Raw genomic sequence first — 25,664 nt, 5'->3', positions numbered from 1 at the left:
ACAGAATAATCATCCGACTATTCATATGTTTCAATCTCATCATTTTCCGTTAAAAAATTGACAATCGTCTGAGATGAACGTTAACATGTTGATTGGGATACCATAAAATTTTATCCCAAAACTGTTTGATTTGTATTTTGTGAATTGACTCTCTCTTTATATTATGTCGTTGAGTCAGTTCTTGAAACATTACGTTGTCAAGTCAATACTTGAAAATAACGACAATGCTAGTAGATATCATTAAAATATAATTTTATCATATCACTGTTAACAAGTTAACGTCTAATTCAGACGACCATTAATTTTTTAATGGAAAAAACAATATTAGAACATATGAATAATCGAATGATCATTTTATAACTTTTAATAATCGAAAGACTCAACAAAATAACATATTATAATAAAAAAAATTATTTTTTAATTTTAATAGCTTACCGATAAATTAAGATTTATCAAACGCTAGCTTTTTCCATCTCCACGTAATTCACCTCTGAAGAGGGGAAAAAGCAGCTGTTTATCTTTCTCATATATCAAACACTAAAGACCTAGCTTACCACCTTTCTAGTTTCTTGGATTTTTGTTAATTGAACTTCACAAAACCAATCAGAGTAAAAAGGATTTGTGTTTTAACCCCAGAAATTAAATATTTCCTTTTTCTTAATCTCTGGGTTGAAAATTAACTGATTTAAAAATGGATGTTGATTCATTCACTGCTTGTCTTTCTTCAACTACTTGGAGGTATCATCAATCAGCTCTTCAATCACGATCTGGTAATCCTTAAAACCCGTTTTTTAAAAAAGAAACTTGGAAACCCTTTAAGAAAATATTAGCCTTTTTAGTATATTATTTTTTGCCTTCTAAAAGAGTTGATTTAATATTTGGAAAAATGGGGTATTTCTCAATCCTCTTTTTCTTTTTTTCCTTTAATTTTGTTAGTTGCAACTTATAAGAAAGTTTATCTTGTTGGTACTTCTAGTTAAGAGTTATTCAAAGCTTACTTAACTAAAGCTGTGAATTATTATCAGTCAGATTAAAAGGAATTGGAAAGGGAGTTGTTTGTTATGGACCCAAGTTGTTGAAGTTTTAAGCTTCTGCTTCAGAAGTTACTATGTTACTTAAATGGCTATTGTAATAGTTATAGTTGTTTGTTATGGACCCAAGTTGTTGAAGTTTTAAGCTTCTGCTTCAGAAGTTACTATGTTACTTAAATGGCTATTGTAATAGTTATAATATGAACTAGTTTTGGACTACAAGCTCCAATTCGGCTAACTTGAAAAATTGGCTCCCTTGTTGATTTACACATTTTATATTAATACTGACCTGGCTGGACAAATAGTAGATTGGTCTCCTATATGTAAGTTTGATGTAAAGGATTTTTATAGTTATTGTTTGTAGATTCTTATGTTGCTCGGTGTGTGAGAGTGTTTTACTATAATTGGGAAGGTGTTTACCGAATCTAAACTCTGTTTATGATGGATTGATGGGTTGTTTCTATTTGCAGGTATGTCCTGTCTGTGCATTGAGGGTGGGAGTAGATATGGTTGCACATATAACCTTACAACATGGAAATATATTCAAGGTATCCTTGCGTATTAAGTTACTAATGTTTATGTTGAAATATCTTGTGAATTCATAGTTAAATTGTTTAAAGCCCATGCTTTTTTGTGTGACATCAACCTTGAAATCATATTGGAGTCTGCTAAATTTTGTAGGATTTTACTGTTGGATCTCTATCGTACTAGAAAATCTATCACTTTTGTTCCTTTTATCGATTTACAATTGAATCAGTATGCAAGAAGACTCCTCTGCCCCCATCCCACTATAATGGAGCAGTTGCAGCATTCCTACCTTTATTTGTGGCCTTTGTTGTATGATGGTTGCATCATTGTTAGGACTTGATTAATATATCTTCGTTTCCTTAACGAGTGGTTACATGCAGCGCAAACGGAAGTCGCGAAGAAGTGGATCTCATTCAACACTTTCTCTTCTGAGGAAGGAGCCGCGAGAAGGAAACATGCAGTCCCTCTTTGGGTATTCTTCTTGTATAGCACCCTCATCCAACTCCGCACCTGATCCACTGTTGTCTTCGTTTATTTTGCCCATGGTTGATGATCGTGTTAGTGTTCAGCCTCAGTTTTCTAGCGAAACAAGCACAGCTAAGAAAAGTTCAGATATTAATAAGTCAGAGAGGTAAGTTGTAGTGTGTTTAAAATCTGACTGTTCTTTCTATCTGGAGAAAGTAGCGAATCTTGTTTCAAATCTGGTTGCCCTTTTTGTTTCTCAATGATAAGCCATCTATCATGCCATTATTTGAGAAAAGGAGGCGAATTCAACATACATTTAATTTATTAGCATGCAATGACTTTATTTTATTAATATTAATTAGAAATAGATGTTCAGCACTATGTCATGTGCTTGTATCTTTAGTCAAGGACTCCATCTCACTGTCTTTATTTTCTGACATATTTTCCTCTCTTCAAAAGTTCCGCATATTGGTCGGGTTTTCAAGCAAGATAGTTGGAGCAGGCTATAAAACTCTATGCTAATGTCAAATGCCTTGCCATATTCACTAATATGAATGAACGGTTTAATAATTAGTCATCAGGCTGAGTGTCTCAGTTTTCAGTTTGTGTTTATTCTTTCTCATCTGCTTCGGTACCGCGACCTTATTCCAATGAGACCGATGATGATCTAGTATTGGATTTGTCCTCTGGCAATGAACTTTTCCTAAAGCTTTTATCAGCTTTCTCTTCTAATATTTGGCTTTGATAACAGAAATGTGCAGTCAACCCCTCTTTCAGTCAAGGATCAGGAAGAGAAGGCAAAACAATGTGAATTCGTTCAAGGGCTGCGGTTATCCACAATTCTCGATGATATCTTATGATGCCATAAGGATATGGTTGGCTGCAATTGTGAACCTGAACCCCCAACGGCCGTCAACACAGTTGACGGCGAAGAGGGCTAAGCTCAACGGGGTTGTTGTGCTGTTTGTGCTGAATATGTCGATGTCTTAAGATGTTGGAATAAGGTGTAGGGATGAGTGTAATACATGTGTGGACTCTTTAGTTTATTAGGGCTTCATCTTTTCAATTTCAGGTCATGATCATATTTGATAAATAAGAAAATTAAATTTAAATTCTAGAATGGTTTGTTATTTTCAAGTAACATGCAAAATCAAGCGCCCCTCATTTTGTGTATATCATTTTTTGTCGACTAACAATTGCACGAATTTTCGGACGTAAATTGGTGTGCATAAATGGCGCTCCGAGCTGTAGCATGACTGGTTTACTTACCTGCACAAACTAGATGCAAAATCGAAAGGGTATACATAACCCACGCCTTCTTTTTCAGAGGAGATGATAAGCACTAAATGCAAGTAGCATGCAATACTGAAAATGACTTTGCCCTTCAAAACAATCTATTATAGTGATCGATCAAATGAGAAAAGAGCACATTTCGGGCTCAATGTCAGTGAATTGTAAGTATAAATCAACTGAAAAAATGTTGGAATTTTTAATTTGCTTCTAAGTCCTACTCGAAAAGATACGCAGAGAGATACATTTACCACATCAAAGATCTAAAGACCTAAACTTAACCACCGTCGGGATCTTGCATCCATGATCCTCTTCACTACATCTTTTACAAAAGAATCGAAACAAGTTAAGCAACAACCTTTCATTAAGCTTGCCTGTCCAGCTGCCACTCTTTCAATGTGCACACAAATTGATGACGGAGGCACGATTTGAACCTCGCTACTCCTATGCTCAAGCCCACAAGCAGCCAGTAAGGTATGCATGGAACTGGTTGTTATGTCCTTGAGAGTACCATTGTCTGCATATACATATAGAAGGCTTTGAAAAGTCTCCAAAAACACAAAAGATAGACTCAATTACTAAAGTCACTTGCAAAAATCATTCACAAACAATAGTTTCAAGACGGAGCTCGACTTACCTAAATCGATACCATTGGAAAAGGCTTTCAAATGGCTTCTAACCATTGCATGCAATTGTTCCTTGGCCACTGAAACATTATCCTCATCTCTAACAGAAAAAGGCAAATCACGAGTACTAGGCCTAATATTTGATTCATTGCTGCTATTCCGGGTTGCTCATTTGAACTCATACCAGCAAGTTCAGGCCACAAAGTCAAATTGACAGGTGTACTTAACGAAGGGGTCGTCAAATCTTGAACTCCTTGCCTTCTTAAGTGATCCAACCTTGAAGAAAAGAAGCCCCTACTTTGCAGTGAAGAAGAGGGATAATCCTGTGACCTCTCCTCAAACACTATTTGTGGTTGAGTACCAACATCTTGTATCCTAGCTTGTTGAACTGTTGGTCCCCTACTCTGATCTATGTGAGAATTTACAAAATCAATGTCCGTATTAACAGCTGGTATTCCATCGCCCCTACCAGCCATAAGATTCATCCTATTGATCGAACGGAGATTTTGAATCTGGCGGTGCAACCATCGCCTACCCGTCAGAGTCGGTGCTCCAGCTCCAGATACTGGAGAACCAGCTGTAACATCTACACTAGGAAATCTAGGAGATGAAATACCCACAAAACCAGGAGTTAAAGGCATACGAGGTGAAGGCACTACGTTGGAGTCTAAACTTTCTCCTACAATTACAACGGGGGAGAATCTGTTGTATAAATTGTTTGTTCTTTGGTCAGGCAAAGAATCTTGAACTTGGGAACCAGAGGAACCAAGAGCTACAGGCCTGCAACCATCACAGTACCAATTACCATCAGGTACTTCCCGCCCCAGACCAACACAATAGGTGTGTGCTGATGAATCACAAAGATCACACAGTAACATCAGTTCATCATCCCCACCTTGGTGGCATTCAGAACAAAAGACGTTCTCATATGGATCTAGATAGCTTCTGAGTTCTTCCTCAGACGGTTGGTAGACCTGCATAAGACCAACATGTCCTTTCAAACCGCTAGTAATAAACAAAACAAAGAAAATTATTATGAGAAATATAACATACCTGATCACACTTGGGGACTTGGATCACCACCTCTTTCAAATCAACCCCTGCCATTGACCTAGTTGGCTTACTGATTGTTTCAAACCTTTGCTTGCACAATGGGCAACGAGATTCCACTTTGGACCATGCCATAATGCAGGTGAAACAAAAATAATGATTGCAGCAGTTCAATGTACCCCTAAATCTTCGCTTATCTTCCTCAGAGAGACAAATGCCACAAACTGACTTTATTACTTCAGCCTTCTTTTCTTCTACCTTCTCCTTACCCTTTCTTCCTGGAGGTTTCTTATGCTGGCCTAGCTCCTCAACCTCCTCAATTATCTTAGAGGATGATGAACTCCTCAAACTAGTTTTCAAACTTCCACACAACCGGCTCGTTTCTTTACCTTGCTCTCTCTCTTCCTCTGAGATGGTGTACTCATAGTCAGATGCCCCCGACAATGCAAAATCTGAATCAGACGGTACAACATACGCCTTGTTTCTGCGTCCTCCATTTGTTTTGCTCTTTTTTCTCACAACCGAAGTGTGTCTATAAAATCACAATACTCATCATCTTCTTCCTCGACCCTCCTTTTCCTTTTCAACAAACGTTTCTTCCTCCCCCGGTTTCTTGAAAGCTTCTTAGAAACTGCAGATTTCTTCGTCTTTTTCCTTTGTTTGGAATGACCCTTTTTCCGCAAACCTTTCTTACGAACTTTCATATTGTTTTTCTTCTTTGTCACAGTCAATTCCTCTTCCTCATCAAAACAATCTTCTTCATCCAAAGTGAATTCAACATCGTTTTCCTCGTCATCATATTCCTCCTCATCTTCTTCTTCCCCCTCCTCCTCCTTCTCCACCTCATATTCCTCTTCATCATCTTCTTCCTCCACTTCATAATCTTCATCATCTTCTTCATCCGAAACACCTCTCTGCTTTATCGGTTTCCTCTCTACAATCTTCCTCTTCCTTGCCGGACGCATCTGTTTAGCTTTCAACCTATCAGCCTTCCTCATCACTTTCTCTTCCTCGTCGTCGTAACTCTCTTCCGATGCACATTCATATGAGGAAGAACAATACTCTACCACATCATCTTCAGATTCTTCATTCCCCTCATCGGAAACTACGTAATCTTCATCCGAACCATCCGAATCCTCCTCCTTCGATCTACCCCTTTTCTTAAAATTGCTTCTATGACCAACCTTCCCTCCCGTTACCATCTATCCTCGCACCCCGAAAAAAAAAGAGGAAAAACACCCAACAATGAATCCCTAATCGACCGGATAAATATCAATCTTCTTCGATTCAAAACTAAACCCCAAAATCATGAATTCAAAGATTCTGCAGCTCCTTTGCTTCTTCCTTAGGCTCCATGCAAATCAAAATCCGAATCTTTAAAGGGAAACAAATCACCGACGGATCTCATACCATAGAAAAATTTAGAAAATAAAGAGAACCCAGATCATAAAAAGCAACATATTAAAGCATACATTGAAAAAAAAAACAAATCATCAACTTCACCAAAAACCAGACCCAAAAAATAATTACCGTTAGCTTTTCTTAAATTTTGATTTTTTTCCTTCAAGAGAGAAAACGGATGATTTCCAACCATTCAAATCAGGATTCTTTGAGCATTAAAATCAAAGAAAATCCACAAGTATTACAAAAAAAAAACTGAAAGCCGCCATAAATATTATTATTTTTCATTAAAATCAAACCAAAAAAGGAGGCAATAATTCAAATATTCATTAAAAATAAAGGGAGAGAGAGAGAGAGAGAGAGAATTCTTACCTGGAGGAGGAAGGCAACTGAAAAAACAAAGAAAAATCTGGTCTCTTCTGCTTTGCTGTGGAAATTTGTTTTTTTCGGCTGTTACTTTGTTTTTCTTTTCTCTTTCTTTCTTTTTAGCTGTTTTTACGTTGCTATTTTCTTATATATTTTTGCTGTATTGAAGGGAAAAGAAAAAGGGAAATGGGAACATAAGAAAACGTTTTGATAACATTAAGGATAAATTACATCCAAGGTCACCTTATTATAGGTCTGGTAACAAACATGTCCTTTTTCCCCTAAAACTTACAAATAAATTAATTAAAATATTATTACAAACAAATCACTCTATCATTAACAACAGACATCTTAATTTTAAAAGACACTAGACGTATCGAAGTGCAAAGAGTCTCTAGATCTTAGGTCTTTCGTAGTCGAGATGCACTTTTACGTCAAAAAAAATCCATAAATCAATTGTGAAACATATTTTGTACTCAAAACAACATAACATCCGCATTATAAATGTTAAATTTCAAAATTTGACATCATTACACTTAACAATACAAATCAATATACACAAATTGTAGTGGAGCAACAAAAATAAGTGCATAATGGACTCATGAAAATTTCCTAAAAGTTTGTTACAACTAGGGATGGGCATGGGTTAGGTTTTTGGTCCACCCGACCTGACCCCGACCTGACCCGAGAATAAAGGAGCCTCCACCCGAGACCCGATCCGATCAAAATAAGGTTTCACCCGACCCGACCCGAATATATGACTTAGAAATCTGACCCGAAATAAAAAATATTTTTATTCAATAAAAACAATGACTTAATTGAAAAAAATATATAGAGAGGGGTATTATTGTAATTATTCCTAAATATAAGGTAAAATTATATTTTATAGTGACACGTTTAATACTCTAATTATCACTGTTTTGTTTTGATCACCCAACTATTTTTACGAGAAATCAAATAATATTATATCCAAAACACTTTAATTTTGAGATTTATCTGTTCTCAATGCATCAATTTTATCTATACCTATTTATTTTATCTATTTCTTTAACAAATTAAAAAATTCAAAGTCCAAAAAATTTAGGGTAAATTATGTGGATAGTCCCTTTTGTTTAGGGTCTGACCAATTTTCGTCATCAATTTAAAAATTAAGGGTAAATAGTCCCTTACATTATCGGTCCGTCAGGTTTAAGCCCCTTTGCAATTAATTTTCATTAACCCCTTTTGTTTAAGTTCCTAACATGATTGAAGGACTAAAATTGAACGGGAGTTAACGACTGAGGGATTAAAATCAAACGGATCGATAACATTAAGGACTAAACCAATAGATTGATAACATTAGGGATCATTTCCCCTTATTTTTTAAATTGGTGATCGAATCGGTTAGACTGAAAATATAAGAGACTATTCACACAGTTTACCCAAAAATTTATCCAAAAATATTTGGATGGTGACAACTTATGTGCAAAAATGAAATCAAAATTCGAACCCGAACTCTCAAAAAAAATATACTCACACGCCTAGATTTCACTTGTAATGGACGAGCTAAGTAATTTTTTTATTCGTGCAATAAATAATAAAAAATAATATGAAACTCTATTAGTCATGGATGGATCGAGAGGGTAATTAGGGTATTCACCCTCAATAAATTTTAAATTATCATATTTTTAGATTTTTTATTTTCTATCAATAATATATTTTTACCTCTAAAATTGTATAAGTTCATTATTTCTTAAAATTTTAAAATTTTATCTTTCTAACATAAAATCTTAAGTCATTTATATTTAAAAATAAATCATCTTAACCATAAATGTTAATATTTTATGTGCAATTTCTTACTATATCAAGAAACACAACTGAGGTTGGAGTTGGACAAAGAGAGAACATAATATATATATATATATATATATAAATTAAATTATAGGGAAAATTAAAAATTAATCAATTATTTTAAGAAAAATAAATGATATAAATAAATAATATTATTTTAAGAGAACTAATATAACAATTTACGCAAGAATATAATCAAATAACCATAAACTTTATCATGATATTAACAAAATTATAGTATAATATTAATGATAGACGGAGGGCCAATAGCATAAAATTAAACATACTAAAGGATTAAAACATAAATAAAATAAAAAGTTATTGTCCAATTAAAATAGTATTTTAGTAAACAGTTGGATTCAGCGTAAATCACAATGCCCTTTTTCTAATCTTGTGTGAAATTAGGAATGGTCATTATTCGAATTAGTAATGAACTTGACCCAAAAATTAAACTTTCCAGTGACGAAATTTGATGATAGACTTTGAGGGGATCAACTTAAATTTTAAAAAAAATATAAAGGTTTAAATTAAGATTTTTAAAAATTATGAAGGTTTAATTAATGTTTTTTTCAAAAAAAAAATTATGGTCTAACTACAATTTTTGAAAATTTTAGAGGTTAATGAGAATTTTTAACGGGAAGGAGTTTAATTAAGAATATTAAAAAATAAAATTTAAATTAAATTTCTAAAAATTTTGGGGATAAATTGAATTTTTAAAACTTTAAGGGTTAAAATTAGTTTTTTTTTAATTTTGGGGGGGACATGGCCCCCTCTAGTCTTGTTTGTGTACCGCTGCTGAAACTCCTCCACATGTATTCGATTTAACTCGAATTTAGGAGGGTCTCATCAAATCCTAAATATATATATTATCAAATAAAGATTTAATTGGAAAAATAAAATAGAGAAAATATTAATATAATTATCTTTAAATATATTATATCAAATTATATTTTTTACCTTAAACTTAAATATAATTCAACCTAACATCATTTTTTTAAAATCTGACCTAACCTTATTAAAATTTAAATTTTCAAAATAAAAATTGATTTTATTATAAGTTCAAACTCGTTAGGTCTGGATGAGATGTTCTTGTAAATTTTGAAACATGGCTTGTCAATATAAGATTAAAAAAAAAGGTAAAAATCGATTGTAACCGAAAATCTTATCGAGAGCATAAGATTTTAAGTTAAAATTAAAAATATTGTATTCTTCGTATATTTTCAGTTGTAAGTCATAAACTCCTATAATATAAATTTTCGATTATAATAAAATATATTATTTTTATATAATTTTTAATTAAACATAATAAAATTTTAAGTTAAAAATCATATTAAATTTACGTTAAATTATACTAATTACAGATGAGTCATGACCCTCCGTGTCTGAAATCAATCGATGCGGCGATAAAGACATTGTGAAATTACCGGACTAACCTTCCAATTGGCAAAAATGATGAAGGAACGTCGTTGACCGAACCAACGATAGCGTGCGGTGGCATATAGCTGATGATAGATGATAGACACGTGTACGGTCGATAGTACAGTCTCGTATACTTTTTATTATTAATAATAACAATTCTGGGTTATATCAGCGCCGCCTGACGCTCGATTGGGTGTATCTCCTCCTACTGTTTTATAATTTTAGCCCTCGCTGATTAGCACGTGATCACCCAATAATTGCCGCTTCCAAGGCTTAATTATTTGTATTTTTTAATATTATAAATTCCAAACTTTTTACATTTAATTTAAGGGTAAGCTACATATTTAGTCACTAAACTATTCTCATGGTTTCATTTCGGTCATCCAATTATTTTTTCTCCAAACATATCAAAATTTATGTTCTGATCATCTGTCATTAAAAATTTAATAGTGATACTGACATGTCACCACCATAAAGTAGTGTCATGTCATCATTAAAAAATAAAAAATTATGACACCAATAACTATGTTAATTTTTTAACGACAAGTGATTAAAATAAAATCAAAACGTAAGTTTAAATATGATTTAAAACAATAATTGAGTGACGAAATCATAATTACAAAAATAGTCGGAAACCTAAGGCTAAATACATTATTAGTTACGACAAATTCCCCTGGCACTATTATTTAAAAATTTAGAATTTTAAATTCTATGTTTTCTCTTTTACAAAATTTGACTTATTTTTTTAGTTTTATGTGAAAATTTTAGTATCTTTCGATTTAATATTATTTTTAAACTTGACAGATAAAAAAGGTAAAACAATTTTTAGTCCCTAATTTCATTAATTTTATCAATTTGACTTTTTCAGTTCAATAATAAGGTTTTATCAAAGCTCAAACCATGTTTTGAGTAACAAATTTCGAGCTAAAACTTTCGCCATTCAAGCTCAACTTGATTCGATTGCAATTAGGGACGACAATTTAATTGGAAACTGATGATTTGATTTGATCTGATAAGGTTAAAATCAAAAACAAAAAAAATTGGGTTCGGGTTGAGTTCGGATGGAGAATGAAAAAACTCCGATCCAACCCAACCTGAGGGTAATAGTGTAATTTTTTTAAAATAAATTTATGGATAATAACTATAATTAATACCCCTCTCTCTATTATTTTTTAAATTAAATCCTTATTTTATATCGGGTCGAGTCAGATTTATACTATAAAAATTCGGGTCAGGTTAGAGTCAGGTGGATGATATATATTTTCTAGATCATATCGGATCGGATCGAGTTCAGGTGGAGTGTATATTTTTTCAGATCAAATCAGGTTGACTAAAAACCCGATACAATCTTACCCATTGCCATCCGTAATTAAAACCCTAATCTAGACTTCATGAACATCCCTAAAAGAATGACAAATTACCAACAAACTGAGTTAAATGGCAATGATTTTTTCTGGGTTTTAAGTCGTTTATAATTCCGTGTCTGGGCAAACCCATCCTCATCCCCAATGTAGAATTAGCATCTTAATGAATCAAATAGAATGAAAAGCTGCGTCTTCAATGTGTTAGTCGAGTTTCTATGATGGGTTTATACCCTTAAAAGCTCTCCTAATTAGAATCCCTTGGGTTTAGGGTATTTGCTCCAAGGGCCCAAGCTTGTTATGATCTTACTTTACAATTCTAAATTCAGGTCAAAGTTGAAATTTAAGATCCAGATTCGTAATTGTTCCTTCTAACAATATCTTATTTAGCGTTGAAGTTTATTTATTTAACATTGTATAGTGGGTTACCACTGCACCCAGTACTGCCGGTAAACTGATGTATTTCTTAACCATTGTGTTTGAATTCTTTGACGAAATGTGTGATGAGAAAATTGTGGTTATGACGAGTGACGGGTGGTTTCAGTGAATTGAAGAAGATTATATACGGTGAAAAGTTCAGAGATAAAGATCGAGAGAGAGAGAGAGAGTTCATGATCCTCTCTCTAGCCATGCATGGTAAATTATATACTAATCCTTAACGTTGATGTTAGGTCTAGGATCATAATATTTATTCGTAAGTTGATAGAAAAATTAGATATGACTGTCAGATGATAAATTTGGCTCTAACAGATCACGTGAGCATCAAACCATGTTTACTTTTCATAGCTATCCAAATCATTCTTAAACTAAAAAGCTTTAGCTAAAAAGATAATTCAGACAACCTGTCTCCCAACTATAATAAAAGAAAGCTCCTAAAGTAAACCCTACTGGTCCTGAGCCTTAAGCAGCTTATACATACAGCCCTATAATGCAATAATCTAGTTACTAAACCAGCTGAAAGGTCCCCCCTACATGCATTTCATAGTTGCAGGCTGCTTTGCATATCTTTTTATAGGTTAGAATATAAAGATTCAGTGCATGTTTTATCTCTTAGTTGGATGGAATCATGCACCTTTAGTTTCCCTCTATCAGCAACTCATTTCATCACATATCTTTCCTTATCCACAAAGGGTTCTCAACAGAGTTTGAGTTGTCCGATTCAGTCATCACATACCCCAAAAATTTTGGGACCATTCTTAGACTTATGACAGTGCGAGGGAACTGATCATGGGATTGGGAACAATGCTAGTGTCTATCAACTTCACAAAAACAAAACTCATTGTCCCTAAAAGATCCAATCAACAATCTATACATACACATACACGTTGTGGGTAATATATATATCGGTTATGATTTTTGATTTTGCTCTATCGATTTGATCAGACAAATCATTGATTTTCGGTTCAACCGTCTGATTCAATCAAGTTTTTTCGACTGCATGTTAAAGAATAATATATGTTCAAAAACTCTCAATCATTTAACATTGAAAACTCATACACTCATATACATTTTATGTTCAAACCCGAGACCTTAAAGAACAACAACAATCATTAACTACTGAAGTTGTTTGATTCGTGTAAGATATAGAAAATCATAAATAATATTATCTAATGTAACTTCTCATTATAACTTCATGTAATGAGTAGTTATGTGTCTATCAGCTACACATCCAATCATTTTCATTACTTGATGGTAAGAGATCGATGCCACTTACTTAGAATCCAAAACACTATAAATCATCTCTGAAAACATATTTGAATGAGTGGTTATCATTATGATACAGCACAATGCGATCGCACTTTCCCAGCCTCTAATATTCTAAGACGACACTCAGATGAGTCCATGCGATCCCAAACTAGAAGGTGGCCACTTCTACATGAGTTCACATGCTGTTCGGACACTTGTCCTAATCAGGGTTCACTTCGATAGTTACCAATGTAATTTCATGGTGAGTTAACCTAGACATGCATGCTTAATTTGGAACGGAAACTTGGAGAAAACCATGGGTTATAAACATGCATATTCTCTTACAATGGTGCCACACAACTGTGGATGTGATTTCATGTCCCCCCAACCCAGGGATGGGCATTTAAACCCGACCCGATCGGGTCGGATTTTTCTAAAAAAATTTGGGTTTGGGTCGGGTTTAGGGTGAAAAAAAAATTGACCCGATCCGAAAAATATATAATTTTACCCTATATATTTAGGGATAATTAAATAATATCCCTCTATATATAATTTTTTTTCAATTAAGTCACTGTTTTTATTGAATAAAAATATTTTTTATTATTTCGGGTCGGGTTTCTATGTCATATATTCGGGTCGGGTCGGGTGAAATCTTGTTTTGGTCGGGTCGGGTCTCGGGTGGAGGCTCTCTTGTTCTCGGGTCGGGTGGACCAAAAACCCGACCCATGCCCGTCCCTACCCCAACCCCACCCTACCCCCAAAAAAAAACTTATGTTAATGAAAGATGATATTAGTCATTTTCTTGCTCCAATCCGGATATGATATATTCTGATCCGATCTTCACATATGACGGATGTTGATCTAATCTAACTCGATAGAATCACTTAAAAATAGGTTTAGTTTGAATCAGCTTTTATTCAGAGTGAGATTAGGTGGAGTCGAGTTTAGGATAAAAATATTCAGCCCGTTCTGGGTAATAATATATTTTCCTAAAAAAAAATTAGGAATAGTTACTATAACACTCATCTCTCTCTAATTTTTTCCCAATTAGATCCATATTTTATAGAATAAAAATGACTATTAATATATTTATGTCGAGTCAAATGTAATTTTTATCCTAAAATTCAGGTGGAGAGAATGTACTTCTAGTGTTGGGTCAGGTCGGATGAAGAGGGTATACTTCTCGGGTAGAATTCAGTTAGAGGGAATATGCTTCTCGAGTCGATTCATATTGATAAAAACTCAACTCGTTATCATTCCTATATACAAATTAAAACTAAAAAAATTATATTATTAAAAAATACATCTAAAAATCACGAATAATTGTTTTTGGTTAAAAAAATACGAATATTAACGATAAAATAAATATGAAAGACGACAAAATCATATAATAAACTAAATATTAAAAAAATAAAATTTAATGGATTCGAAACAATATAACTTTTTCTTATAGGAAGAATATTATGTAGTTTTGCATGTGCAAGCATAACCCTAGTCTAGAGACTAGTGTCTTTGATTTTTTTTCAAGCATTCCCCAAATCAAAAGGTATACCCTTTGTTTATTTATTTGTTAAATTACAAAAAAAGGGTGGGGTGCCTCCTTTATGTGGGCCAATGGCTTAGGATTGGGCTGGCTGCCCTTAACCAAAACATGCACTAGGACTAAAGGATAGGGCCCTTTTAGACTTATCTTAAGCTCTTTGTGGGGCCTCTTAGACCAAATCAAAACTTCAATTGGCAAGGATACCGAGCCTTCAGGTTCGGGTTCCGAACCATGTGTTTAAATTTAGTTGAACGTTGAGTGGAGAGAAATAAAGTACAATGCAATAGGTTGCATGCATGCACCTTTTGGGAAAAAAATACAGTAGTCTCTTCAACGTTACTCCACGGTTAAGATAAAATTATACTTTTGATCCCTCTACTATGTTTAGTTATGATGATTTAGTCTCTATAGTTTGGCATAATTTGATTCATTTGTTCAATAGCGTTGTTTGAATAGGAAGATGATGGTCTTAGATGGTTCATCTTCTCTACATTAGGTGAAAAGTTATAGTCGATAATGGTATGAAGAATGAAGAGAAAATGATAGAAGAAGACGACAAACAATGAGTGTGGGGTTGAAGATAAACTCTTTCAACTCTATTTGTGCGGGTAAATATGTCTATGACATAAAGAAGTAGGGTGATTAATGTAAGTCTTAGGGTTGATAGCTATTAAAGGATTGACAGGTGGATATATCTGGTTGTCAGATAGTAGATTTAGTCGGTGATGAGATTGACAATGATCATGCCTATGGACTATAACTAAGTGGAGAGAATGATGAGTTACCTCTAGATGAGTCTCAGGTTATCTTAAGAAAAGCTCTGAAGGTCTCAGAACCCCTGTTGCGAAAAAGTAGTAGAGATATACAGAAAATGTACAACAAACATCGTTAGTTAATCCAAATGGTTACCGCATTTAATTATTTCGGTAAAAATGTTAGTTTTTTCTTAAGAACCCAACTTGAATGGGATACTTGAATGCATGGGTCAAAAAATCACCCAAAAACTATGTTTTTTTAAAACCTTCATAATGTGGGTTCTTGCTAATGAGCTCCTATAATGTCTTAAGGAATCTATGAAAGAAATAAACAGTTAAAAAGATGGTCTTGTCCGAAGATGAAGCTCAAAGTACAAATATGGGACTAATAATCATGTTAGAGTTCTTTTTTTGCAAAGATTTTGTTTATTAATGTGTTTGATGTTTGAGTTTTCCCTAATCATGCTCACATACGTTTATTTAGTCTTTACACATATGCAAAGGGACATCCTATCCTTTCCTTTATTTAAGTACTTGGAACAAGATAGCTATTGATGAATCTCCTACATGTACATTAAATTTCTTTCAAAATCTAGACTTTCTTTTCCTTTTTACATAGATTTGATCGGTAGGTGATGGTGATTGCAACTATTAATTCACTTTAATTTCATTCTTTATCACGTTTACAGTTCGTGTTAATCAAAGGGTCATTCGCAAGTCCTAATATACCATATAATAAGCTAACATATAAAGCATATTCATCTTATTTCTGAGTTATCAATGTCGTAGACCATAATATCAATACTATAACGATTGATATCGCTTTCCATAGGTTAAAGGATCATATTGATGTTTTCCTTCAGTTTGAGAACCTTAAGGGTGTGTTTGATTCACGGAATGTAAGATTACCAGTGGGAATAAAAGATTACGGGAAATAAGATTACTGAAAATGTTGTATTTTGTGTTTGGTTGGTTTAGTAGGAATGTAAGACTATAGTGTTTGGTAAAGGAATAAAATATTATTGAAATGTATATTTTATCAAATTGTTCTTATTATATATTTGTTTTTTAACAAGCTGAATTATACTATAATATTACTATAATTAATTTATATATTTTCTTTAAAAATTTAAATTCATAAAAAAATATATATATTTTTTACAAAATTGAAAAAGATAAATATGTTTAATGAAAGGGTAAAATTTTATTTTAACACCTGAACTTCATATGAAATTTTAATTATAGATTTTTTTTGTAAATCTAAAATAGTTTAAGGATAAATTTGTTGGATAACCTTCGTAGAATTTTTATTATTCAACGATAGAATAATGATATTTTTGAAAAAACAATTAAGAGCATTTTAGTCCAAAATGTCGGTAATCTAACAATACCTAAGGGAAGGGGTAATCATATTCCCGTTAATATACCTAAAAAAATCAACTGTTGGTAATAAAAGATTATCAGGAATATGATTACTGGCCAACCAAACTGGAGAATAAGGATTACATTCCCCCGATAATCCTTTATGCCGTGAACCAAACGGCCCTAAGTACCATTATCCTTATATTCTTTATAAATTAAATGACATGAAAATTAATGGATAAATCATTATAAAAGTCCCTATAATATGCATTGGATTGCCGTTAACCGTTGATGCGGAATTCTAATATGTTTTGTTAGATTAAATGACGTGAAAATTAGTGTTCATTGGGATTAAAAAATATTTTATAAGTTTACCCAACAGTCCCCCTCTTTTAACATTTCTTTTAAATAATCGTTCATTAAAATAAATAACACGGTCAGGGACAAATACAAAATTTTTTATTAGAAATACAAACTTAGAAATTTATATTTAAGTATTTAGGGTTACGAAATTATAAATTTTCAGAAATGTAAAATTATATTATTTGTAAAAAAAACACTTACATTATAAGGGAATTTAAAAATTTCAGGAAGTGCGGCCGTATCTCTATGTCTATCCTCGATAAACAATGATAGTTTGATATTAGAAGAAATGTGTTTAGGGTTCCGATGGTAGTCGAGATGACATTGTAACATTCGAAAAAAATGAATTATTTTATTTATGTTGTAACATATATGGATTCACTTGCTTATTATACCCAACCGATTTGTATATCTTTCAAATTTACAAGATGATTCGATCTCAAATTAATTTTAATAAAATTGAATTAATCTAAATTCGAAGTAATCAAAATTTTAAAAAAAATTTAAACTCATAAAGACCTTGAAAAATATAAAATATCCTAAAATGATCAAAAAATATCGAATTTTGAATAAAATTTGAGAGTAAATAACTACATTAATTAGTTCCTAATAACCTAAAAATAAATAACATAAAAATAAAAAATAGAAAAATAAAACAAAAAAACAAAAAAAATGAAGTTTTAAAATTAGTCCATCATTTTCTCTTCCCGAGAAAATATAAACCATGAAGCTCTCACGTAACCATGAGGTTCGGAGTCAGGTTTGGTGTATGGTTCTTCTCCTTAATATCAGAATAGAAACTGTAACAAAAGGAAAACAGAGGCAGAGAGAGAGAGAGAGCCTGAAAACAGGAAAAGGAAAAACACCGAGAAAATGAGAGAAAGTGAGGGAAAATTGTTTAAACCCCTCCAAATCTTCTCTCTCTGTATTATCTGTATACAAATATCCAATACCCATTTTTGAAAAACTTAGAAAAAAACATAGAAACACAAAACAAAAATCATTGGTCTCTGTTTTTAACCTCCCCTGTTCCTTGAACAGAGCTTTTCGTTATAACAAAAGAAAAGAGGAAAAATTCAAAATTTGGAATCTATTTATTCTTTTAAGATTTGGGTTTTGAAAGTTAATCTAAATGAATTGATAATTTTGAATTTAGTCTGAAAAAAATCGTAGTATATTTTGTATATTTTTTTGGGCTGAAAAATGGCATCGGATTCGGTGATTCCGCAAGCCACTGTAATATCAGTTTTGGAAGAAGTTATTCAGAAGCATGGAACTCGAATTGACGATATTAGTCATATTACTAATTCGAGAAACACAGAGGAGGCTTGTAATGATCTAACTTTCTTCTTTTTGTTATAAATCTCAATGTTGATCATTCTTGAGCTTTATTGGAATACAATCTTGGGTTTTCTTTATGTTCATCAGTTTTAATCATGTTTAAGGTTTTATATTCTATGAATTCCATGTTAAGAGATAGAAATTGATATGTTTTTATTAGTTTTCATGATTTTATGACAATGTTGAGGATTTGTTGTTTGAATTCTGCATAAATGCAATAGAATTCAGAGAGAGTTTCTAGTTCTTGTTAACATCAATGATTTACTGAACTTGTTTGTTGTTTTTTAGCTTGGAAAATATATGAAGCTACTGGGTGGCTGAGAAAAACAGTTGGAGTAGTTCTGGGTAAAGATTTGCCTGCTGAGCCTTCTGAAGATGAATTCAGGCTCGGGTTGCGAAGTGGAAAGATCCTGTGCACTGCTCTTAACAAGATTCAACCTGGATCTGTGCCTAAGGTATGTATGATTCATTAACTATTTTTTTTATAGTATTCAACTTGCTTGATCAAATGTCTGATCTAATATATATGTGTGTGTATATATATTTATATATCTTATGTCAATTGTAGATAGTAGATGGACCTAGTGATTCAAGTATAATTCCTGATGGGGTTGATTTATCAGAGTACCCATTCTTTGAGAATGTGAGAAACTTCCTTCAAGTTATAGAGGAACTGGGGATTCCTACTTTTGAAGCTTCAGATTTGGAACAGGTTAGTCTATTGAAGTTTTGAATTTTGTTAGAATGAAACAGTCTGTGCAGTTTATCATGAAATGAATGTTTCTTGAATGTCAATCTTTTTTCAGGCTGGGAAAACTAAAAGGATCGTGCAGTGTGTTCTTGCATTAAAGTCTTACAGTGAATGGAAAAAGAGTGGTGGAGTTGGTGCATGGAAATATATAGAAAGTGCCAAACCCCCCACAAGTCCCGTGCCGGTGAACCCCCCCACAAGTTCCGGGCTGGTGAGATCTTTCACACGAAGAAACAGCGAACCGTTCATGAATTGTTCCCTTTCAAGGACAATGTCATTGGGTGAGAAATCCATGGACAGCTTGAATAGTGAGCAGTCGGACCTCAGTGACACGGTTAGTGAGCCTTTTCTTGCCGGTTCTCTTTCATGTTCTTGTTTTATGGATTGAAATGACGAACATCTAAGCTCATTTCAGGCTTCCTTGCCTTCTTTGAGTATGTTAGTTCGAGCAGCCATTTTACATAAGAGGCAAGAAGAGATTCCAATGGTAATGTCCTCCTCTAAGAATATTATCTAGATTAGTCACTTTATTTAGGACGGAAAATAGTTTAATGAGGGAAAACCATAAAAACAACTCTTCTGGTTCTACAACAGATCGTGGAATCTATGATAACTAAAGTCTCGGAGGAGTACGAGCGTCGCTTGGCAAGCCACAGTGAACTGGTGAGCAGATTTAATTCTTCAGAACTGTCATTTCTTTAAACTTGAAATTTCAACGATTCTCCGTTAGATAAATTTGCTTACATTTTCTCTTTTGCAAGTATTATTAGAGCTAAGGGCTGTATGCAACATGTTTGATGATGTAGTCTGTCTTATGATCTCAGTAAACGTTCATATACATGGGTCCTTAAGTCTCTTAGTAGCTTTGTTTTTTCCAAAGAAAAGGTAAACTTATTTCGGGTTATCTGACAGAGTAAAACTAGTTCAAAGGATATGGAAGAATCTCTTCCTGTTAACTCTCTGTCTCTAACTGCCTCATGCGATGAGGACAAGGTAGGCCAAATATTTCCAAGTAGCTTTTAGTTATTGCTTTATGCAATTACCAATTGAATACTTCCATATCCTTTAAATAATATAACGATGAAGGTTGAGGTAGAAGTAGAGGCACCAGAAGAGGTAGAGGCACCAGCAGAGGAAACGGTTGAAGATGAATCATCGACCGAGTCAAAGAAAAAGGAACCTCAAAATGAGGAGTGCAATACCGATGAGGAAACACCAAGGCATCTTTTGGAACAGAAGACAATGGTTGAACAACAACATCAACAACAACAATATATTCTGGTAATTTGCAGTAATCACCAGTTCTAGTTATAAATTTTGTATCATCTACCATAGGGATGCAGATATGAAGTAGTGCATGTCGTTGTGGCTGTAGGAACAACAAAGGCATCTTTTGGAACAGAAGACAATGGTTGAGCAAGAACAACAACAATATATTCTGGTAATTTGCAGTAATCACCAGTTCTAGTTATAAATTCAGTATCATCTACCATAGGAATGCAGATATGAAGTAGTGCATGTCGTTGTGGCTGTAGGAACAACAAAGGCATCTTTTGGAACAGAAGAAAATGGTTGAACAACAACAACAACAATATATTCTGGTAATTTGCAGTAATCACCAGTTCTTGTTATAAATTTTGTACCATCTACTACAGGGATTCAGATATGAAGTAGTGCATGTCGTTGTGGGTGTAGGAACAACAAAGGCATCTTTTGGAACAGAAGGCAATGGTTGAACAACAACAACAACAATATATTCTGGTAATTTGCAGTAATCACCAGATCTAGTTATAAATTTCGTATCATCGACCATAGGGATGCAGATATGAAGTAGTGCATGTCGTTGTGGCTTTAGGAACAACAAAGGCATCTTTTGAAACAGAAGACAATGGTTGAACAACAACAAAAATATATTCTGGTAATTTGCAGTAATCACCAGTTCTAGTTATAATTTTTGTATTATCTACCATAGGGATGCAGATATGAAGTAGTCATTGTCATTGTGGCTATAGGAACTGAAGCATAGTCTTCGTTCGACAAAAGTGGGTATGGAACATTTGCAGACGAAATACCACGAAGAGTTTAACAATCTAGGTACTAACTTGAGTTAATCCATCATTCCTTTTATCTTGTTCTAAATTAAAGATGCAATATTTTTCATCTTCTCTTAATAGGTAAGCACTTGCATACTCTAGCTTATGCAGCTTCGGGATATAAGACAGTTCTTGAAGAAAACCGCAAGTTATACAATCAAGTGCAGGACCTGAAAGGTGTCTTTAACAGTTCAAAAGTTTGATTTAGTGAATATACCATGTGTTACATTCAAATCAAATCTCAATTTTATTTTTTTATTATTATGTTTTAGGGAGTATAAGAGTATACTGTCGAGTAAGACCACAATTTGGTGTGCAATCAAACGTTTTGAGTTGTGTAGACCACATAGATGACACAACTATCACAGTCCTTGTCCCTTCGAAAAATGGAAAAGAGGGCCGAAAATCATTTACTTTTAACAAGATTTTCGGTCCTTCTGCAACCCAAGGTTAGCAATGCCAAAAGAACTTGTTCTATCTATGTTTCTATCCATGCTATTTTCTTTTTAGTTTGTCAGCCTTCCCTGAGCATCAATTCTCATTCCGTGCAGCGGAGGTTTTCTCTGATACCCAACCTTTGATTCGATCCGTTCTTGATGGGTTTAATGTTTGTATATTTGCATATGGTCAAACAGGATCAGGGAAAACTCATACCATGGTAAGAAATGCAGCATTTTGTCACTGCACTGATATTTTCTTTTAAGTTGATTAACAAAAACTTGTTCTTCATCTCATTTGTGAATCCAGTCTGGGCCTACAGTGCTCACAGAGGAAGGCTTAGGTGTAAACTACAGGGCATTGGGTGATCTATTTGAAATCACGAACCAGAGGAAAGAAACCATTTCCTACGTAATTTCGGTGCAAATGCTTGAAATTTACAATGAGCAAGTCAAGGATCTCCTTGCAGCTGATGGTGCAAATAAGAGATATCCTTTATATCAGACATGTTTATCTGGAATGTTATATGTTATTTATTTTTCCTCGTAGACCCTTTTGTGTTCTCTAACTCCTACATACACTAGACATTCGTAACAGCTCTCAAAATGGGATTAATGTACCTGATGCACAACTTGTACGTGTATCGTCGACATCTGATGTCATAAACTTGATGAACCTTGGGCAAAAAAACCGCACGGTTTTCTCCACAGCCATGAATGACCGGAGTAGTCGATCTCACAGGTCCATTCTAATATTCTGGTTTTAATTTCACGGGACTGAGTTCATTTCTAAGTTTTAATCTGGTGTCCTTCAATACAGCTGCTTGACAGTTCACGTCCAAGGAAAAGACCTTACTTCAGGAAACGTTCTTCACGGCTCTATGCATCTGGTTGATCTGGCAGGAAGTGAAAGAGTTGACAAATCCGAGGTGACGGGGGATCGGTTAAAAGAGGCACAACACATTAACAAATCCCTTGCAGCTTTAGGCGATGTGATCGCTTCTCTCGCTTCGAAAAGTTCACATGTTCCCTATAGAAACAGTAAACTTACTCAGTTGCTGCAAGATTCACTTGGTAAGGTTATGTTGGAATCCTCATAGACAAGTATAGTTTCTTTTCATGATCCAATGTATTATTGTCTTCTGATCATGTTATTGGTCTCATCATCGGTCAGGAGGACAAGCCAAAACACTCATGTTTGTTCATATTGCTCCCGAGTATGATGCTCATGGAGAAACACTTAGTACACTCAAATTTGCAGAAAGGGTAGCCACAGTTGAGCTTGGTGCTGCTAAAATGAACAAAGATAACGCAGAAGTGAAAGAGCTTAAAGACCAGGTTTCTTCTTGTCTTACATTTTTAACTTAAAGCTTGCTTATATTTTAATCGTTTGTTCGTATAAACATTGTATCTCTTTTCTACTGTTTTCAGATAGCTATTCTTAAAGCAGCCTTAGCCACCGCGAAAAAGGAAGGAGAGGCCGAGCAAGTGCAACGGAGTCAAACCATACCCACCAGTCCAGAAGCAAAAACATCGAGCCTTGAAACATCCCCTTCTCTTCCAAAAGGCCAAAGTTCCAGTGATCAGTCTAGCAGTGTCTGTAACGCTGAGGTATGCTTTAACAGCCAAATTGGTAGGAAATAAATCTGATTTCATTGATTAATATGGAAAAAACCATCTTTCAGAGATGGAAAATTGTTAATTTTCTGTTGGTATATCTCCACCGTTGGAACCAATGAAAAGATTTGCATAACATGACATACTTTGCCTGGTGATTCAGAATGAGTCTTCAACCACGTCTAGGAGAGGAAGTTTGGAAATCCAAGACATGTTATCGAATCCGTCTCTTTGGCCACCTCTTGAGGTTGTCAAGTCAAACGAAGATGATAAAACCATGGTCAACAAGCAAGACAACTTGAATAAACTGTCTGCAAACAAAAAGGGCAACCAAGAGAACGATCAGCAACGAGTTCGCTCTGAAGTTGGCTCCACCGATGATTCTTCCAGCATCGATGCTACAACTAGCGATTGTTCGGAGACCGACTCGGTTTCGCTATCCAATACCATTCCTAAAACAACCACTGCTTCAAATGGGATGGCACTTAAACCAAAGAGACAGCAACAATCCAGACTACCTAGTCCAGCAAAGACCAAGACCACAGAAGTCAAGTAAGCTGCCTTTATCAACTCACCAATATTTAGAAATGCCTTTATCAACACAGAATTCAGTTTTGTGATTTACATTTCATTTTTTTTTTGACAAACCAGGAGCGCAATTCCATCACTAATACCGCCACCATCTTCCTGGAGACAGTCAACCGGAGCTATTACAAATGCGAGCAAGCCAAAACGGAAAACTGCACCAACAAAGTGATTAAACCAACAGTGTTAAACGAACCGGCCTCCTCATTTTTTTCCCATTTTTCATTGTGCTCCTTACTTGTGTATGACTTAGTTGCAGTGAAAAGGAGATGGTCACATATAAAGTAGTGGCAACAATGCCTGTGTTTAGTTGTGGTAAAATCATAATCCATTATCCAGGTGATGATAATTTGATTTGAGAATTCTTTGCTTTTGCTTTTTCTGTTTCTTCTCCCTCTCTTCCTCTATTGTTCTTCTTGTTTTACCTAGAACTTGAAGGAGGAACTGTCTTACATGGAGTACATGAGTGAGTTTTTTCAGTACTAATATTTCAATACGCCTACTTGTATGATTTGGTCATTTGATAATGCTAACATTTATTTTCCGAAACAATTTAAGCTCGAAAAAACTTAAACCCGAAGTTCGGAAATGATCTAAAGATATAAAGAGTGTGCATATACACCAAGAGGCTGCAGCAGGAGGAGAAATTTTAGCCACAATTAAAGCAAAACGATCATGGGCATGAATGTTGATGCATGTCACATTTCCTTTTCAAATGAGTGGCTAACCTTATGTAGGTCCCATAAATCACATGGCCACGTCACCAAATGCTTTTTTTTCTTTCCTAAAAACCAGAAAATTTTCCCCCATCCACCATTCTTTCTGCCAGCCAAAAAACAGCAAATTTCTATTATTATTTCTTCCTTATAAGAAGGGATAATATAACTTTTAACCCCTGAACTTGACAATCTTTCAATTTGGTCCCTAATTTTTTATCGACACCAATCCTTGAGTTTGGAATTTTTAATCATTTTGATGGAGCATCACTAGGAGATTGTTCCACAACTAAAAATGGGAAACATTATCAAGTTTACAAGTAAATATTGATAACATAATACTGATTAAATCTAAAAAATGGTCAAACTCAGGGACTAGAAAGTTGATTTATCCATTTTATGAATGAACACATAAGTCAAAACCCAATTTCCATTTAGACCCTGAATTTTTTGACAGGTAGATTTTCTTCATAATATAGCCAGATGGATTATTATTTTAAGGAAATATCAATATCAATAAATAAATAAATAAAAAAGTCAAACACCACTTTCTCCTCTTATTATACCTACTATATTACTTTTTTGTAATACTTTTACATAATAATTATTATTAGTTGTCAAAAAGGGTAGGATGAATTGATGGTTAACATACCACAACACATATTATAATGAATTTTTTTTAAAAAAATATAAAGAAAAAGGGTAAATTTATTTTTGTGACTCATGTGTAAAATGTTAAAATACAAGGCAGTCCTTTGCATAATATAACAAAGTTTTGCTCTAGAGAACATTAATTAATTGAATTTTAAAATGTATTGTGTAATCAATTTAGTTCTTTTAAGATAAAAATTGGGAAATCATCATTAATATTTGACGGTTGTTTTGTCATGTCAAAGGTATTTCCCTTTCATATTTTTTCCTTAATATATATTGTAGGGGTAAGTTAAATTTTAGTCCTAAACTTGATGAAGTTTTTAATTTAGTCCTTATATTTTTTTCTATATTTGTCCTGAATCTGACAAATTTTCTTATTTTTTTGATTATGTGG

General features: G+C 33.8%; 2 protein-coding genes and 1 pseudogene across 2 annotated transcripts; 2 read left to right on the top strand and 1 right to left on the bottom strand.

The window, feature by feature from the left end:
• Positions 1-1,426: 1,426 nt before the first annotated feature.
• On the top strand, positions 1,427-3,073 carry LOC120167202 (protein DEHYDRATION-INDUCED 19 homolog 3-like). Its single transcript, XM_039176287.1, has 3 exons — positions 1,427-1,579; positions 1,940-2,190; positions 2,776-3,073. Exons 1-3 carry the CDS (start codon positions 1,481-1,483, stop codon positions 2,882-2,884), a joined length of 459 nt encoding a protein of 152 aa, XP_039032218.1. The 5' UTR covers positions 1,427-1,480; the 3' UTR covers positions 2,885-3,073.
• A 441-nt stretch (positions 3,074-3,514) lies between these two features.
• On the bottom strand, positions 3,515-6,872 carry LOC120167199 (annotated as a pseudogene).
• Positions 6,873-18,279: 11,407 nt separating this feature from the next.
• On the top strand, positions 18,280-24,224 carry LOC120167314 (kinesin-like protein KIN-14G). Its single transcript, XM_039176374.1, has 19 exons — positions 18,280-18,406; positions 18,706-18,872; positions 18,986-19,129; positions 19,224-19,502; positions 19,584-19,655; positions 19,763-19,831; positions 20,081-20,161; positions 20,255-20,449; positions 21,181-21,262; positions 21,343-21,438; positions 21,534-21,710; positions 21,813-21,919; positions 22,009-22,187; positions 22,279-22,440; positions 22,519-22,772; positions 22,873-23,036; positions 23,130-23,309; positions 23,479-23,867; positions 23,967-24,224. The coding sequence occupies exons 1-19, from the start codon at positions 18,280-18,282 to the stop codon at positions 24,070-24,072; spliced, it is 3,030 nt and encodes a 1,009-aa protein (XP_039032305.1). The 3' UTR covers positions 24,073-24,224.
• The last annotated feature ends 1,440 nt before the right edge of the window (positions 24,225-25,664 follow it).

The sequence above is a fragment of the Hibiscus syriacus genome, unplaced genomic scaffold (assembly GCF_006381635.1).
Source record: "Hibiscus syriacus cultivar Baekdansim isolate YM2019G1 unplaced genomic scaffold, ASM638163v2 tig00111671_pilon, whole genome shotgun sequence".
Classification (NCBI taxonomy): domain Eukaryota; kingdom Viridiplantae; phylum Streptophyta; class Magnoliopsida; order Malvales; family Malvaceae; genus Hibiscus; species Hibiscus syriacus.
The sequence above is the reverse complement of the archived record's forward strand: the minus strand, read 5'-3'. Positions and strand labels throughout refer to the sequence as shown.